This window comes from Corapipo altera, unplaced genomic scaffold (genome assembly GCF_003945725.1).
Source record: "Corapipo altera isolate COAL_440 unplaced genomic scaffold, ASM394572v1 51, whole genome shotgun sequence".
Classification (NCBI taxonomy): Eukaryota; Metazoa; Chordata; class Aves; order Passeriformes; family Pipridae; genus Corapipo; species Corapipo altera.
In genome coordinates this window covers 12,551,671-12,571,779 of record NW_020884892.1, presented here as the reverse complement: position 1 = coordinate 12,571,779, position 20,109 = coordinate 12,551,671, and the positions used below count along the sequence as shown (strand labels likewise).

At 32.2% G+C, this 20,109-nt stretch overlaps 1 protein-coding gene across 6 annotated transcripts in view; it reads right to left on the bottom strand.

The window, feature by feature from the left end:
• CSMD3 (CUB and Sushi multiple domains 3) overlaps positions 1–20,109 on the bottom strand; it is a 610,641-nt gene that overhangs the window by 340,568 nt on the left and 249,964 nt on the right. For 3 of the 6 annotated variants that reach the window (XM_027645674.1, XM_027645673.1, XM_027645675.1), the window contains exon 7: positions 12,463–12,765. The exons of the other annotated variants lie outside the window; for them this stretch is intronic. In XM_027645674.1, coding sequence (XP_027501475.1) covers positions 12,463–12,765 — 303 coding nt within the window. The remainder of the gene's footprint in view (positions 1–12,462; positions 12,766–20,109) is intronic. 6 annotated transcript variants of the gene reach the window in all.

The following is a 20,109-nucleotide window of genomic DNA, read 5'->3' as shown; positions in this document are numbered from 1 at the left end:
TAAGCAAGAATAAAGCAAAAGCACCACAAGAAACTTTCATTTTCAGTCATCTCATCTCTATTACACTTGACCTGTGAGCAATGAACCATATACTAAAATGAACCTCCTAAAGTATTTTAAATTTTTAAATTTAAAATTTAAGGTTAATTTAGGTACAGTGTACTTGATTGGCTTTATAGAATATATATATTTAAAAACTATACGGAAGAAGATGTTTTCTATTAACAACAAGCAAATACTGCAGATGAAGACAGCATAGATTAAAGGAACTAGGTCTAGCAGAAGTTAACATAAGAAGATAGACTGTGCATCATCAAAGAATTTTTCATATCCATTAACTTCTTAGAGAAAATTGATGGATATTCAAAGAACCCTGATGTGAGGCATAAATACCAAAGTAGAAAAATATTATTGATATCTTTTTATAAGTAAATTAATCATTACCATACACAAGAGCAGAACAGGATTTGGGAGAAACAGCATACTACTAAGAAAGACAATTTATAGGATAGATACAGGATGTGCTGATAAATATTTTTACACTTCTGATGGAAGAGACCGTATTTTTTTATAAATACAGAGATGTTACTATCTCAAGAGGCAAAATGTAAATTTCCTTGTGTATTATTACAATGTAACTTATAAACATTGATAATGGTTCTGGGAAATACATTACTTGCAGAAGCAGAACTTATCTGTTGCACAAAATACTAGATTATTTTTAATCCTTAGTAGTAGAAGTCGTCCTTCCCCTCCAAGTCCAGTGGAAGTCACGGGCCCTAGAACTGTACCTTCCCACAGCAGAGCCATGCTGGAATAACAGTGCTCTCCAACCATTGTCTTAGTTTTCTAAAATGCTATTTCTGTGTAAATGTTGGAGTATAACTGTAACCTTCTTTTGGCTTTGAGGATCAATATAAAATAAATTCTCATGAATCAGAAGATTGACTGAATTATTCTTCCAGTACCTAATTAAAATGGGAGTGGGCTTGAATGAATGATCTCAGGTGCTGGGATGGGTTTAAATACTCTCTCCTCTATTTTTCAGAAATCATCATAGAAACAAATGGAAAAAGGAAGACTACTTTGTATTTTTTTGTTTGTTTCTGCTCATTCTCAAACACCTGAATGGCATATCCACAGTTTATGTACACAAGAAGAGTTCATAAGATATAAGGTGGAACTCAAAATAGTTACAGGAGTGTCTCGGTGAAGACATTTAAACACATCAGAGATTTTAATAATAATTTGCATCACTTTGCCAAGGCTACTAAATACCACTAGGAAAGCAAGTAATTCCAGTTCTCTGAAGAATCTTTATACTACAAGAGAAGAATTTTACTTTTAACTGGATGTTAAATCAACTGTATGTTGATTTATTGACCAGTAGTTTCTGAATAAACTGAAGGAGCAGTTATAGAAATTTATTTGGTCCAAACATGCCATCACTAAACTCAGTGTTAGGCTGCATTTGCATGTACATGCATAAAAACAACCCCATCATTGCAAAAAAAAATCCCCTACCCAATAAATATTTTATACTTGGCAAAATAAGCATTATTTTGCACATCATACGCATGGTAGTAAGTACTGAGTGTGGATTTCACTTTTCAGAAGTCTCAGAGGAGGGGCTCAAGAGAAAACAGAGCAGTTGTACATTCTAAGTAGCCCACAAAGGGAAACAGACACTTAGAGAATTCAATTCATCTGGCCTTAAGATACCTACTTTTACATGAGATGAGTTTATATGACCATTTGTCTCAAAATAAATACTTGAAATGTAATAATGCTGCAAATAGCTAAATATGGTAAGATTAGGATATTCTCATACTTCTGAACAGAAGAAAATAGATTACACAAAAAAAGTAGGATACTCCTGTGGAGGTATACTAATGTAATAGGAAGATAGGGATAACATTCTCCAATACTTTGGGGAATAATATTTCATAACTTAAACTAATTGTGCACCTAAAGCTTCCTTTCAGAAGCTTTCAAAATACAAAACTGAAAATTTAGATCAAGAAAATAAAAATACTGAGATCAAACTGAGCTAAATTCTATTTGCAGTAGAATAAATCTTCAGTATCACTTTCACGTCATTAACTATGTGACTGTAAAGACCAGAAAAGTATATTTTAAAAATAATATAAATTTATAAAAACCTGTCTGACATAACCATCTATCCAGTGTATAATGCAAGGAGAGGCTTAAATTTTTTTTTAAAGACTACTTCAAATACATATGGTTTATAGGTTGGCTGGGTTATTTGCTTTAAATTTATAGATAAAGACAGCAAGTTTGTTTCTTTTTATTGCTTATTTTTGGAGGAGAAAGAACACTGGTACACATCTCCTATCCAAATACATCTCTGACAATACTGAATGTATTTTTGACTATGTGACCTGATGGAACATAAACAGTAGCATCATTACTGTGTAACACCAAATCAGGGATTATGTCAAAAAAACCCTGAAAATCTAAACATAATTTAGCTATCCACCTTGGGACTTCTGCTCAACACTGTTCATGTTGGGTTTTTTTCCCAGTTTAAGTCACTTTAATACAAATAGAAAATTAGAACGATAGAATCATATGATGGTTTGGGTTGGAAGGGACCTTAAAAACCAGCTCATCGCAACCCTTCCTGCCATGAGCAGGGACACCTTCCACTAAAACAGTTTGCTGAAAGCCTTATCCAGCCTGACCTTAAACATTTCCAGCAATGGGGCATCCACAGCTTCTCTGGGAAACCTGTTCAAGTACCTCATCACACTCACAGTTAAGAACTTCTTCCTAATATCCAATCTAAAAATACCCTCCTTCAACTTAAAGCCATTCCCTCTTGTCCTGTCACTGCATGCCCTTATAAAAAGTCCCTCTCTCTTGTAGGCCCCCTTCAGGTACTGGAAGGTGCTCCAAGGTCTCTCTGAAGCCTTCACTACTTCATACTGAACAGCCCCAACTCACTCTCTGTCTGTAAAGAAGGCCTAATGTTTTCTGTAAATAAGAAAAATGGAACTGAATGCTTTATTGAGGGGGGAAGGATATGAACAATCCCAGTAACGAAAAAAGTCCAGGTAAGAAGTTTTGCATGACAGATGTGTGTGTTAATATTCAGTCAATAGTCAAACCAGAGTCACATACATTTTTCAAGTAGCTAATTTATATGTAAAGTGAAATGTATTCAGAATTATTTTGTTGAGATTTCTGACCAAAATAGTCTCTCATGTAAGATAAGGGAGATTCAAATACTTACAGGTAAAGTTTTAGACACATATAAAAAAAAAAAATTGTTCTTATTTTTTTTATGAAAAGGTTGTGTAATTATGTATATTTATGCATATTCATAAACATAAATACTACATACAAACACTTGTGAGAGACAACTAATCCAGACAAGTACCATATTTTCATATTCTCTTCAGGATAGATGTTGCACTAAAAAAGGACCTCAGGTAAATAAGTTTCAAGTATACATATCATAAAAAAAAGATAGGTGTATAATTTGACTAACAACCTTGAGTGCAGTAAACTCTCATACACTGGAAAAAAAAAATTTTTGAATAAAGAAAAGATTGTTCAGTTGACACAGTTCCGGTTTCATTGTATCATGAGGGCTACATTAGACATAAATTTCAGGAAGGAAAATTTTCTTCTACAATACAGAAACATAGGGGTATAGAGCCATGTGAAGGATATTCATTTAAAACACCGTCAACTTACAAATTCTTGCTTTTATTTTATAAAGGAATTTTCCATCTTGTCATGTCTACATTCTGTAAATTTTCAAATCAAGTAAAAACTATATTTAAAATGCTGAGGGATACAACAGCATTGTTCTATGCAAAATCGGTACTTGGGTTGCATTACTATAAGTAACTCTGCAGAGTATTAAGGAAAACTTAATCCTCTACAGGGAAACTTGGGCCTCATCTGACCTTATATATTTATTTCCTTTGGTGTAGCTCAATGTAGTTCAAGAACTGAAACAGCCTTTCCCTTCTCCAGAACTGCTCTCACTTTATATTCACTACCACTCAGCTAGTGGAGACAGCGAACAATATCATAATATCAAAGCCACTATTTCAAGCCACTGTTTCAAGCCCTATTTAATTGACATTTGCAAAAATACAATACCATGTGAAGAAAAGGCAGTAGATGTTTTATTTGACTATGCCTAAACTTTTTTTGCATATACATCTTTTTGCTCCCTCATAATCTTTGCATTGCTCTGTTTCTCATCTATGACATTTTTTTTAAATCCACTGCAAAGGATTCTCTTCAACCATATTTGAAACAAAAAAAAAAACAAAAGTAGTCTTAAGCTACTTTTTTTCTTTTTTCTCACAAGGCTGAGAGAGAAAAGTTAATCTTTCCTATAAATTTGACCTCTCAAAATTATTCCCACCACACTGCTATTATTTGCAAAACAGAAATCAATACCTTTTTTTTTACTTTGCATTGGATCCAGATGCTAGGGATACAAGCTGACAATAAAAGCAGTTGTAGATTCAGAATTACATGACCTTCACCTTAACTTATCTGAGAAATAAGGAGTAAACTCATTTACTGCTTTCTGAAGTGACAGAAAACATTTGTTTGGAATACTGTGTAGAACTGATTTTGACTTGTGCAGAACCAGTAATTCACTAATTATTTAAAAACTTAAATATGTCATGATGGCAGATTTTACTTGCAGCAACTGCTATTTCTAATGATGGAAACAAGTGTGTGATATACTCTGGACTTCCAACATTTGCTGCTCATGTGCAGATATGCCAAAAAAATTATGCATGATACTTCCAGTTCATCTTTGGCATACGTCTAATTCATTGTATTTCCACTAGAAGTTGATCTACATGCAGAGCACATCCACAACCTGAATGTGTTGAACTTACTACTCACATAAAGGTCAGTTCTATTTTTTTTGTGCATGCATGTCATGTTCGTTATGCATGTGATGCAACTGATCATCCAGAATTTTCAAACTCTATCAGTACAAACGTTAGAGATCCAGATACCTTAGGGATAACCACCTCAAGGGATTGCACAAATAGGGTGGGAATGGGAGAGAAGAGATAGCAACCTATTTAGTTTTTATGTGATGGCACTTAAGGCTTCAGAAATTTACATTAAAAATCTCTAAACCTAGTGATCACTATAACCCAACACATTCATTAATGTAGCACTGTCTTCCAGAACCCTTCTGCACTTTGAAAGGACACTAGAGGACATAAATTTTCATCAATTTTTGTAGTACATAACGAACTGCATAGGTTAATGTAGAGCCATTCAGAAGATTAACAATCAGACTACAAAGTGGTGAACCATCCACTTTTCATACTATTCCATTTTTCACTTTTTACATGAGCTGATCTGAGTTTCTCTTTTATTATCCAACCCCTCCACACACCTCCCCACACCCTTCTGCCCCTTTCAACTCTACAGCAACCAGATCAAAGCAGATTGTCTAGAATATTTATATTTCAAATTACTGCAACTACTGCATTACTACACTGAATTACTATTTTAAAATGATTACTAGTTTAAAACTATCAAAATTTCAATTTTGCTACTATATTCTGCATTATATGTGATATGAGAGATATATCTATCTCGCAAAGTTCTCTAATATGAAAAAATAATTATTTAAAAGGAATCAAATATGTTAATATTTATATGTTAATATTTATATGTATATTTTAATATTAATTTACAATTGCACTAATAAGAATTTTTTTTTACATTCTAACTACAATGAATATAATATATACCAACAAATTTTGGTCAAAAGAAGAAAACCTGAAATACTGAGGGAAAGTGATGACACAGAATGTCAGGAGCCAAATAGCAATTATAGAAGTAAACATGGATAACATAATGAAGAACACTAAAGAACTGAAGGAATTTCTAGAAAAAATAAATAGCAGAAACAAGTTCGGAAAACAAAATTGACAGGCAAGTATAAAAGGCAATAATTCAATTAAAACATTAACCAACTCATTTTTTGAAATCACTATGACGGATTTGTTTTTTCACTTCCTTCTTATCACTCCAGACTTGACTATTGGACATTATTATCAGGTTTTATCTAATAAAAATCTTGAAATTAACAAATCATAGAGATCATCCACCAAATAGAACATATATATGTGATCTGTATATTAAATGGGTATTTACTCATATTAAATGGGTATTTACTCATATTAAATGGGTATTTACAAATGTACTATGAAATTTTAAACAAATATAGTTCACTAAATGTTTGAGTGCTAGATTGCATCTAAGTTACGCTTATTTCTTTAAATTTTTTAAATTTTTGCAAAAAACCCCCCTATTATAAACATTATATACAAATATATTTAGAAATATAGAACATAATAATCCTATTGCAAAATACATTTACTTTCTTCAGACTCCCATCTCTGTAGTTCTGTGTTTACTGACAAAAGAATCCCGCAAAAAAAACCAAAGCCAAAATCAAAACCAAACAAAAAATCCTAAAATAATCAAACAAAAAAACCACAAAACCCCCCTACCAAAACCTAAACAACACCCACCTGAGGATGTATGCACATTCATTACCTACTTGACTTAAAAATATTTAATAGCTCTTCAGAAAACCTCTCCTTCCCTACTCCTCCTTTTTTCTTTCTGCTTCTAAGTAATCCTTAAAAAAATAGGATACACGTATCAATATTCTAACAAATCTTTAAAAGTCTTATACTGAATAATCCCAAAGTAGTGATCTGTCATACAGGGAATCTTTCAAAAAAAGAAAAAAACCCAAGATAATTAATTAAAGTCTCTTAATATCCTTTTCTTTTCAAAAGTTTCATTAGCATCTGTTTTAATTTCTTGTAACAAATCTTAAAATCTTCTTGCCTGCTACCATCATAAATTCTCCTGTAAGACACAGGCAGGAACAATTTTTTTCTCTCTAATTCATTTTTTCCTGCCTATTACTAAGATCATACATAAAGCCAGATATCAAAAAGCATAATATATGTTGGGATAAACAAGTGTTCTTAAAGAATAAAGGGAAAAGGATAGAAAAATTATAAAGGCTTTATAAGAAAGTAATAAAAAATAAAGCTGAAAACATAAAGAAAGAGAGAATGGAGATATCGGTAAAATTAATAATATTCAATCCAGAAACTGAAGTTAAAAATTTGCAAATGCTTAGTGACATTTCTCCTCTTTAGAAAGAGAAGTTTGGAGTTGTGAAATCTGTTGGAATCCAAAGTTCTCTTGAAAATAACTAGAATTTAAGATCCTAAGAAAAACACTGAGTCACTTTTGAACAACTAGACAATGACCAGAGTCATCCATTAAGACTCCCTGGAACTATTCGAGCTTGAGTTTGACAAGCAATTTTTTTCCTCCAACCACTGTATCTCTTTTTCAGACTTCTTATTTTTTTAAATTTAATTTATGAATTATGAACTGTATTAGAAGTCTTTTTATATTGCTTGCTCCTGGTACTCATTTGTTTCTTTATTTTAGAAACTCTTTTACAAGAGATATTGTCTTAGAATGTAAGACTTCATAATTTTATACTAAAATCAGTTAAGTCTCAAAAATAATTTCAATCATTTCCACTTTGTGACTTTCTTGGTGTATTTAGTTACATACCTGCTGCTAGTATAAATATTCTTTGCAAATATTCAGTTCATTAGGAAAAAAAAGCACAGTACTTGAAATCATCATTTTTCAATATAAGAAATTAAACCATTGTTCAATTGCCTCTACTGAACATGACTGCTGCATAAAAAGATTTTAACCCAACATTATGGCTCTTCCTAGAAAAAGTAAAAAAAGGATGGCTACTATACAGTGTTTATACTCAGTTGGCCTTATGTGATAGGAGTTGTTATTTATTTATGGGGCACTACAATCAAGAACAGAAGTCCAGTGACTTGACTGGATGTATTCATGCTCCTTCAGTAGAGTTATCAAGTTTCTTAAAAAAAAAATTACACTCACTTTTTTAAAATTATTTAAATTCACTTTATGGTCTTTTAAAACACCTAGAAGTGTAATATCATAAATAAAAGTGAGTATCAGGCTTGGTTATGTTTTAAACTGGTGTATCAAAGATTCTTCTCAATTATATGAGAGAATAGAAAGCTCTGCTGTATCAACATCACCAGCTTTCACATTTGTTTAGTTGTTTCTTTGTTTCTATCTTGAGATTTCTTTTTTAATCCTTGTATTCCTTGTTCTTTATTACCACTGAAACCAGAAGTAAGATACTCATTATTCTCAGGGATATACAATTACGATGTATGTGTACTTCCATATTAAAATGAACATGGAAAGAATAGAATAAGGTACAGTAGGGTAGGGTAGGGTAAACTAGAATAGAATAGTTGGAGGGGCCTATGCTGATCAATAGTTCAACTGCCTGACCACTTCAGGGCTGACCAAAATTTAAGGTACATTATTCAGGGCACTGTACAAAGACCTCTTAGCATTTGGACATATGCCTCTTGGTATATCTTTAGACAGTAAAAGTATGCTATAAAAGCACTCACAAGAAAAAGTGCTAAAATATCTCTCATGATGTTTGCATATACTGAAAAAATCTAAAGCCTTAAGAAGTAAAAGATGTAGTTGATATAAATTATAGAACAAGTCAATAGAACTAACAGCATTGTTAAACTCTCAACTCTCACTGCATGGAGCACAAATAGTAAAAAAGGCCAAAAATATCAGGTTATCCTCCACTTCTTTAGTTATGATGAAACTAACAGTACTTAAATGCTTAAACAGAAAAAAAAAACAAACAAAAAAACCCAAACAAAACAAACCCCCCCAAAAAAGAAAAACAAACAAACAAAAAAACCCAAACAAAAAAAACCCCAAACCTCAAACAAACAGTAAAACTAAAAAAAAAAAAAAAAAAACAAAAAAAAAAAAAAAAAAAAAAAAAAAAGAGAAAATACCATGTTTACATCATGCTTAATTTCCTTCCTGGACATCTGAAAAACACAGATCATACTAGAAACTGTGATTGTAGTATCTACAAAAGTTGCTACCGAATGCTCAGCTTCTGAAGCTCCTAGATTTGATTGAATGAAAGTGGTTAGGGTTCTCTTTTTTTCCCCCGACTTCGGAATAGGGGAGAGGATAAATTTTCCTGAGCTTGACCATTTGGTTTCTTTAGAACTAATACCCAAGAGGTGCTATGTTTTTCTTCCAGCTATCATATCTCATTATATTTTTCATTAGACTATAAAGGTGCATCTTGAAAGCTTCTTGTCCTTCATCTACTCCCTCCTTCCACAAGAAGACTTCATTGTTCCAATAACAAGAACTCCTCTTGCTCATCTCCTTACTATATCTTCATTTAAAAGTATATCTTAGTATATAATATAGTTGTATATATTATACACTAACTTGTCCTTATATAGGTTCTCCATATACCAGTATTCACTTCTTGAAAATTTATCCTTTCATTCTGTCTTACATTTTATTTTCTAAGTTGGATGATCAGAAAAATGTAACATCATTATAGTACTTTTATTCATCTAATTCAGTCTGAATTATTCTTGATGAGGACACTATAATCATATATAGTATTCCTCATGTGATCTCACTACTGCCTTGTAAAATGATACTTATACTTCCCTACCTCTAATGAAAATATTTCACCAAATGCACCTAGGATTTCTTTTACCTCTCTTAAATAATCAAAACTCAAAGTCATGTCCTCTTCTGTGATTTCCAGCTAATAAGCTTAGAGAAGAAATTCTTCAGACAGCTTTTGACACAAATTAAAATTATTGTTGAGGATGACATAGTAAGTTTGGTACAATAATTCACATGTAGTAGCAGAATTTTGGATACATATTAACCTCTAGTTCTCTCTCCACATCTCATGCATGCATACACTTCAAAAAATATGTTTACAAAACAAAACAATACTATTATCATCTACTCATTCTGGAAAACCTTATTGCCAGAAAAATCCCATGGAAGGCAACAGTATTACTCTTTTTTGGTAGTTATTTTGCATCAGTGCTAATAAAACTCCACTATTCTGATCTTACTAGCAATATTCTCAAAAAAGCCTACAATTAAAACTATATGTACAGTACATTTTTACAATTTTAAATATCTGCACATATAAATAGTAATTTTTAGTATATTATATTTAATATATTAAATTTTATCTTCTCAAGCATTAATTAATTTGCATAATTTGTGTGTGTAATTCTTAAATTACAATCAAGAGCACAGCAAAAAATGTATTTCTAAAGTAAAATCTAATTTTAATATCTATTAAATAGAGAAATAATTTTAAAAGCAATTTATATAAAATTCTTAAGTAGCTCATATATAGTTCTATAGTAATTGAATATGCAGAGCAAGACAAGTACTTTTTAGACTTTTGTGTACATTTCATTGTCAAAGAGAAAGTTAAATACTTCAACAGTAACCTACAGGAAACTGCAGAAACACCTGTGGAATATCCCTCCATAATGGAAATTCTTTCAAGTCAAATAACAATGATCTCACGTTCACAAAAATTCCTTCAAAATATGTCTTTGTCTTTGCAATAGAGAATATTTTATGGAAGACAATTGTTGGTTATTTATTGAGGGTCATTTGATATGTTTTAATGACTATTATGTTATCAAATATTTGTGTTTGCCAAGTAAAAATGGTAAATTTTTCCTCAGTATATGCATACCACTTTAATAGAAGGCACACATATAGTGTTCTGTGAGTATGACACAATAAAAAAGAAATTAAAGATTTTCTATAAACAGTGTTAGAAAAAATCAATACTTTAAATGTCATGAGGGAATAAAATGCACACAGAAGTAGGTGTGGGCTTTATTCTCCAATAAGGTCTATACAATCATTTAAAATGACAAAATAACTTAGAAATATGTGCCTTACCTATATCTTGTATTAAAGAATAGGTCAGAGAAGAGAGGAACACAGAAAAAAGTGGAGAGGACACTGAAGTCTAATGATTACAAGCAGGAAATAGAAAAAACTGCCTGCATATCACATTTAACTGCCAAATTAGTACACTCATACATCTTTAAAATACAACATATTATTACAGGCCCTCAGATACTCCCTCTTAACTGAAAATAAGCCTGCTCTTTTTAACTGGATCAAAGATGTTCTGAAATGAATGTATATCCATACAACCAGTACAAATCAAATTGTTGATTAATTTATACCAGTCAATAACCAGAAAGTACTTCACATTTGTATTGAAATTAAAACAAATTAAATATGAACATCTGTTTAGTAATTTATATTTCATATGCAAACCAAATACTGTGTTTGTGTTTTAGTTGTTTTACTTAAATTACATATTTTAAAATTCTGAAGAATTGCAGCTCTGCTGTTTCAAAAGATGTTAGTAAATGAAGCTACAAAACTTATACTAGATGACTATCCAGTAAGACAATAGATTCCAATCTAAAGAAGCCTTTACAAAATATCATCATATAATGAAATTTCTGCAAATTGCTTTTGCTATAAAAGATGTTTCTCCTCCATATATTTCATATTTGTGTTTATAAATTCTTAATGTACAATTGATTAACATGAAAAATTCAAAAAATATAATAAATGATATTCAACAAATACCCTGAAAAATTAAGCTGATCCTTCTCTGAACTTCTGTACGTATAAAAAACCACCACATTAATTTTTTTTTGAATGTCTGTTGATTAAATTAAGACATTCCAGCATTACTTTTTCTCATCCTCATGTTTCAGATATCAACCTTTACCTTTTAACATAGCAAATAATGCTTGGTTTATACTCCAAATGTTGTTCATTATCGATACTTTAGCATATGGATTAAATAATCTGAGTATAGGAATATACAAAATTCTTAGCTTTACCACTTTAATACTTGCAAATGAATTTCCTAGTGTTCTAAATGTTGCTTTGATCATTGATTTCATATTTGATGGAATGAAAATGTACAGATGTTTTAAAAAGCCAAAATTTTGCTGAAAATTTAGGTAGAAGGGAGAGGAGTACAACTGCATCACCTACTAGTTTAGAACAGCAGCTATTTATAAAGTACATTTTATTATGCTATAGTTAATTATGTCTAAACACGTATGCAGAATAGATTAATATCCTAATCTCAATTCTCTAAACTTTCATCAGATATTACTTACACTAGGCTGCATTATGAAATATAATGATATATGCTATAAAGTGGCATCAAAAGAAAATTCCATATATTTCCCTTTTGTCTTTTTATAAATCAAATCAATTTAAATTACCAAGACAATATTATTACTAATTTCATTTTTCCATTTGGCTGCCCCATTAGAATGCAAATTTAGGTAGATTTAATCCCTTTCCCATTTGGTTCAACTACATTTCCTGAAAGGATACCTGAACTTTCACTTTTAACTTATACAAAATATTTTTGCATAACTACATGGGCACAAGTAAAATAATATCCAATACCTCTATGAGTAACAACTGCAAGTTCTTTAGTTCTTTCTATCTGCTCAGCATTTCTTGGTCGTCTTCTTGTGCTTTGTAAATTTGCTGGATGAAGAGAGAGTGCTTCCTTGTAACTGGCCGACTCCAGAATTGATTTTCTTATATTCATAGCTTGCACTTGTTCTTCAGAAGGTTGTCTATGGGTGGTCACTGCACTGGATACAGCAACATCAGCAGATGTGCTAGCAACAGTAATGGCACCAGTAGTGGCCGCAATATGCTCCTCTAACTCACCAGTGGAGGCAGTTTTGATGAAAGAAGAACCTGTGGGACACATAGTAGCACTGGATGCTAACTCTTTCTTTTGAATTGTGTTTTTCTGATCAATCTAAAAGATTAAATTTCCTTCTGTTTAACATAGTAAAGACAACTGACATAAAATGAGGAAGGTCAATATGCTTTATTCAAAAATTTGAAGCAATCAGAACATTGTTTAATGCTAGTGAACATTTTGTAATTATGTAATTATGTAATGTTCTCAAAACTTATACTATAAACTTTTGTACCAGGCATAATGACAGCACGTAATTTTCACCTCTGCAAATGCAGTCCTGAAATCAGCATGGCTAGAGCAAAATATACAGCTATATCATTAAAAGGAACCCCATATGTAGAAAAGTGACAACCATCCTATTGAGGAGGGAAACAGCAGCATTATATAGTAACCTAGGTAGCAGGCAAAGCCACTGTACTCCAACTGCTAATAAGGCTGCCAAATACGTTCATTCTTTCCATCAAAGCTTGACAGGGCTCTAAAAGCCCATTTAGACTTGACACAAGGCCAAGGTTAGATGGATAATAAAAATTACACATTTAAACAAATCATCTCAGCATAATTATTTATACTTAAGATTGTACAGAGGCTTCATGTGTAATTCTCTTTTTGCTCTCTGATTACTGTAATAGGCCAGATTATTTTACTCAAATACCTCACTCACAAAATGTTGGACAAGCTAAAAAATTGTCTATGAAAACATTAACTTAGCACTTCTAACTTTTTTGTACTTAAAATATATAACCCATGTAGGATTTTTCAATATTTTATTAGCATTTTCATCCTTCCCCATTCCCCACATTTGGCTGCAGATGTTTGGAAGCCAAGTCTCTCACCTGTGAGCATTTAGAACATCTAACACAGTAGAAACTCCATCTTGACTGGAATGAATAAATGACTGGGCAATGCACAAAAAAATTCACCATAAAATTTGCATAAACAAACTTGATGTGGCATGAACTGTACTATGTCATACTAGCATCTTTAAAATATGGCTTTTTTATTCCATAATAATGATTAGGAGTTCTTGAACAGTCGTTCAAACAATAATGTTCCACTCTTTTTACTTCTGAGTCGTTCTATCATACAGCCTTTGAGACTTGCCCTTAACGTGTAGTGGGTGATGTCAGGATGAAAAGAAGTTTTCCTACTGTTAGAAACACCTATACACTAAAAAATGGGAATAATACTCCCAGAGCAACTAAGCAATATATATCATTTTTCATGCACAAGGCATATCAGATCTCTGATCAGAATCCTCCGATGTTCTGTATAAATAAATGGAACAGATCCTCATGTTGAAAATACTCAGTCTTGCTAATAAAGAAATTTTAGGTTAAAAATGTTTTATTTCATTATACTATTAAAAAATACTACCATAATCGAAAACTTTAGCGTTATATAGACAAGTAATAAAGCTGCTTTAGGTACATTATTTTTGCTGTCTTACATTTATTTTCTCAAGATCTGTTGTGCAGTACAGCACTTCTAAATCATACAGTGGTGGTTTCCTCTGTAAAACTAAAAAAAACCTTAAAAGCACAATGCAAGACTACAGATTTATGTATCAGAGACCAAACCAAAAACTGCTTACTGTCCTATGATGACAGGGGTATAAGTAACTAAAATAGACCTAGACATGTTTTATTCTTTATTTCAGAATAAAAGAAGAAAACTGTCACAACAATGTATAATATCAAAGGACTAGACTATTTATGATTCAGTATACAATAAATTTTGACAGACTGGTACCAAGCTTAAAACACAGAAAATACAAATGCACGGCCAAGAGATATTTTGTAACAGAAAAATGTTGATTAAAAGAAAGAAAACTTAATGTATGTTACATAACCACTATTATTAAAGTAAAATCTATGTGGACGCGTCTTTATCATGCAAGAAAATGTACAAGAACAAGCAGTCACCTGCTTCCAATACCAAGCTCAAAGCAAAATTAGATTCAGAATCTCAGTCAAATGACGTGTTCTATGCAATTGATTTACAGAGGTACAGCACTTCAAATGAAAACAACTTAAAAGAAAATTCATCTCACAAGAAAAAAACAAGAAAAATTAAACTTAACTAAAGTTGCAGAGCTTATACATTGAAAAGTACTACTTTGATACAGAGGCAACTTTCAAGCAGAACACCTAACTCGCTAGGCTTCCACATCCACTTACACTGCGGAAAAGAACTGATGAAGAAGATCAGTAAAGTCAAACAGCAAACAGCATGATTTAATTTACATGGAGGATTTTTGAGAGAAAATTAATGTATGTTATGTATAAACAATCTTGTAAATATCAGCTACTGTACAGAAGAGATCCATTGATCTTTCTCTAAATATAATTTATAATCTGTAAAAGCATGAACTTTGATGTCTTAGTATTTTATGGAAAGTTTTAGACTAATTGAAACACCTATGTTGTATGGGCATTGTAACATACTCTCCACTTCAGTCATCTGCAGTCACATCCAACATTTCAGTTTGTCAAAGAGATTACTTTAAAAATTATATTTTCCTATATGATCCAAAGTATGCTCACATATTATTTTACTTTAATATTCCGGTTAAAAAAAAAATAAAGAAAAAAAGAAAATAAAATCTAGCAATAATAAATGGCAGAAGACTGAACTCCACTTTTGGGGAAAAGTTTAAAGCAACAATTTTGCAGTCAGCTGAAGTCATCTCAGAGGTAGGTCATAGCTTTGAATTCACAATCAGCAACTGAGAAAATTTGAGGCTTGAGGAACTGCCAGGCTGCACCATACAAAGAAGCAATAAGGACAAGGGAGTGAGAAAGAGTAATTGTTGCTCAGGGCATGTGTGCACAAAGAAAGAGAACCTGACCAACCCAGTTGAGACCTACTAGACTGGACAAGTACTTCTCTAAGTCGCTGTGGAAGGAGAACAGATTAAAATCAGTAAAACTGAGGAGCTTTCATGCATTAAATTAGCCTGCTTACACAAGGAAAGATTTGAAGCAATAATTACACATAAAAAATTTGTAACTATGTAGAAGTGGAAAGAGATCAAGCTGATGATCTACAGAGCAATTCAGTTTAGAAAACTAGTCTGAACAAAACACTACTCAAATGTGTTGTAACTGCCAAAACTTAGGATAATGCAAACATATGGGAGACCCATAAGTCTTTCTATTTATATATGAGTGGAAGTACTTGATTACAGGTTCATTTTTAGTAAAGGAAAGAGGCAATAGCCTTTGACATTTGCCTGAAACAAAGTTCCAAAAATAGATTATGAATCTGTGCTAGAAACACACACTTTGCATATGCAATATACTTCAAGTATACACATGGTTCCTGTTGTAAACATGATAGCAAAGGAAATTTACCCCAGATAAACTCATAGTGGAAGTTCTCATTTAAATTAATTTAATGGACTAACTATTACAATTCCTGAGGGAATAAACTAGGAAGATAATAAATACCTTTGCCCACTCTGCAGAAGCACTCACCAGAAAAAAAATGAAGGCAAAAAATTATATCTAATAGAGTGAAAATGCTTGTTGAAAATTATCTGTTTATTTTCCCTTTTAGAAGACTATAACTTGGGGAAGTTTTCTTATTCCATTTCCCCTCTTCTCCAGGTTGAAAAAGCTCAGCTTCCTCATCCTCTCCTCGCAGGGTAAGTATTCCAGCCTCCAATCATCTTGGTGGCCCTCCACTGAACTTACTTCAGTGAAAAACCCTCTTCCCTGTCATGGGGCCCAAAACTTGACACATTATTCCAGTTATGGTCACAGGAATGTTGAGTAAAGGACAATAATCCTTTCTTTTAGTCTACTGGCCACAATCTTATTAATGTAACTCAGGATGCTGTTGGCCTTCCTTGCTGCCAGGGCACACTGCAGGGTCATGCTCAGTTTGCTGTCTGCTGTAACACACAGGGTCTATTAAGCAGAGCTCCTTTCTATCAGACAATCCTGTTGCCAGGTGTTCTTCCTACCCAAGTGCAGGACTTTACACTGGCCCTTGTTGAGTTTCGTAGGATTCCTTTTGGCTCATTCCTCCAGATTGTCTATGTCCCTACGGCAACTCTGTCCTCAACTATACTGACTGTTGGTCCTCAGCTATAATGACGGACATTTTGGTGTCATCTGCAAATCTAATAAGAATGCACTCTGTCCTTAATCCAAGCTCATGGATAAATTCATTGAATAGAATTTGAACTAGAACAGACCCCTGTAGTACTACACTTGTTACTGGACTCTAGGTAGAGAGTCTGGCCCATTTATGACTATTCTCTAAATTTAATTTTTTTAACTGCAGTGGTGAAAGAACAGATGAAAATAAGTAAATTGTTTATAAGACCAAATAAATGGGATCTAAGGCTACGGTCCAACAGCTATTCTAATTAATTAGAATTAATTTTGCTGATTAATTCCTACAAACCAGGTTGTGTTCAAAATGTGAAAGTGAACAGGGATATTCACTACCTTATTTATTCAGGATGAATTCAAGATCCAGGACTTTATCAGTCCTTGTGACACATATGATCCAGCCACAGACTTCTCAAGCAAAGTTAAAGGTCCTTAATGCAGATGACCCTAAATGGAACTCAGATGATAGTGAAGTGCTAATGAGGTGTCTGACCTGAAGTCAGCCTGGGACTTTTCCTATGTATCTTATTAGCAAGTAAGCCAGTCTATCGTTTTGCAATGGGTAATTGAGAAAGAAGTTTAGATTGTCTTCAGCAAAAATTAAAAAGTATATCTCATTAAAGAGAAAAAGAGCTGCTTAAAATTATATATAGAATTAAAAAAATTAGTCATAACTATCTTCATTCTTCTTTCACATGTTCAAGGACTTTTAGTCAAGACTTATTTAGCCTCCTTATAAACTTCCTATACTTAACTAACTTTGGAGTGACCAGTGCATCCTATTAAGAAGAGTTTTTTTCTTTCCTATCTTAATTAACTGTTCTCTTTGATATTCTCTGTCACTAAATATCTGAATGCTAGCAAGAAATTTCCAATAAAGTTACAAAGCTAATTAGAAGAATATATTCTGGATCTGTTAAAGGACTGTTCAAGTTAGTGTATTTGACTCTTTTAACATATTTTAAATATGTCATTCCAGTCTTATTATTTTTAAAAAATCACTTTTTTTACTCTTCAGAAATTTCTAGTATCTTTACTTATTTTTAAGTTCAAATTACAGTTCTCCTTCTGTTGATTTACAAGAAAGTAATAGAAAAGAAAGGAATCAGATACGTAAACATACATTTGAGAACACAAAATCAGTGTTAATAGCTGACATAAAACATTCTTCTGACCAAATTGATTTTCAGTTCCCAGCTATTTGGAAAAGAAATAAAACTGTGGATTTAAAGAAATACATGACTGAAAAAAAAATATGGTTCAAAACCTAGACTTTAGTTCAAAGAGACAATGATCCCTGGATTTATACAAATAGCAAAGACTCCAAAAGCTGTCTAGCCAGACGTTTAATAAAGTACTTTGTGTTCCTTTTGTTTTCATGTTGTCCACAACTGTGTGAATTGATTCAGAATTTAATTTTTGTTTTCTTTTGGTACCAGAAGTTACTTCTTTGCATTACTGTATTCTTCTCTGATTTTTTTTTTATCCTTCCTTTTCCCGTCTCTCTTTTTATCAACCTCTCTATTGTTATTTCTTTCTTCTTTTGTTATCTATTTTATATCAATTTCAAATATAAATCAATTGCTGCAGTAAGACGTATACCGGAAAAGTCTGAAAGTAACAATTAAGCATCAACGAGAAATTTTCAGTGATGCAGGAGATATGTCATCCTTCAGTACACACAAATGCATGTGTCTAGGATCTTCCAAATGCTTCTCTCAGTGAACTTAAGATCACTTTACATTTTTAAGTAGATACTGAAAATATAGTAAATTTATGCATCTTAAAGTTATCAAACTGATTACTTTTGAAAATCTGAAAATCCAGACAAAGTCGACCTTCTAGTTTTTGATAACACAAGCATGTCAAACATCTCTAACATGATTTATCTCCTCTCCACTAAACTAAGGACATAAACAGAGAACTACTACTTTTTTTTTCTTACTATACAGATTACTATACACAACAATGTATATAGAAACCATTTAACAAAAAGATAAGTTTAAAATTTAAAGGTTCTGATTTCTAATTCTGTTTCCTGTGTCACCATGGACATGCCATCACAATGTAGTTCTCTCATTTCTTTTCAACAAAATTAAATCCACACTTTCCTTTTATTGCCAGAAAGATATTAATATTAGTTGCTTAATATCTGTTCAGTGTTATTAGCAAGTAAAATGGCATCCATAAATCAAATATACAGTTCAAGATAGAACAATACTTGCCAAAGCTTGAACTATATAATGATATGAGTTTGACACTCCTTTTTTTCATATTTTCAATGAATTTCAGATACGTGGAAAACTAATGAATCTTAAAACCAGTAATAATCATCTTTCATTTATTCTTAATAGCAAAAAATCTTAGTACCATTGCTCTTGAGTATTTTCATCAGGTATCTAACATTTGCCCTAAGCAGGTTAAATGCCCAAATTTTCTATTCTAAATCCAGTGTTAGGCATCAAGAAGCTATTTGACACAAACTTAGCACTAAAGATTATTAAAGAGTCCAGAAATTTATCCAATGCAGTCATCTTCAATACAGGGAAGATTATTTTAAGAGCTTTTTTAACATTTAAGCACATCTTTTGCATTGTTTACCCTACCTGTGTCTAGAAAAATTAACAGACTGCCGTCTAATAAGTATAGTTTTACCATTAGTAATACAAGGTCACAGGATTTATATTGACCCCATGTAGGTTGACCTTGGTCCGAGGACATTTTCATTATTTCTGGTAACTCATAGTTGTCAAGTGAATATTTCCTGACCTGATTTTATTTCAGAAATGTTGTGCTGATAATACTGCATACAACAATGGTCTGATAAAGCTACATAACCCCTGCATAGCAAGCAACAGCCCTTTATACTTAGAGAGGCTGAGGGAGGCTAATGTGCAACTTTCAGATTTTAATAAACAACAATGAGAAAGAGGTAGACTGTGTTAAGAAAACATATAAAAAAGAAATAATTGAACTCCAAGACTGAAGAGGAAGCTCACTCCGCCACCTCCAGGAGCATCAAATTCCTTATAACAGAAACCCTTGGATGATCTCAATTAATTGTAATCTCCACCCGAGGGCACAGTAAAAAAGGTGAAAATACAGTGGAGAAATACAGTGGAGAGTAGGAAGGCAGTTCTTAACTTTTATAAGTGTATTATTATTATTATTGATGCTATTCTGTATTACATAATTTAGACTACCAGGTCA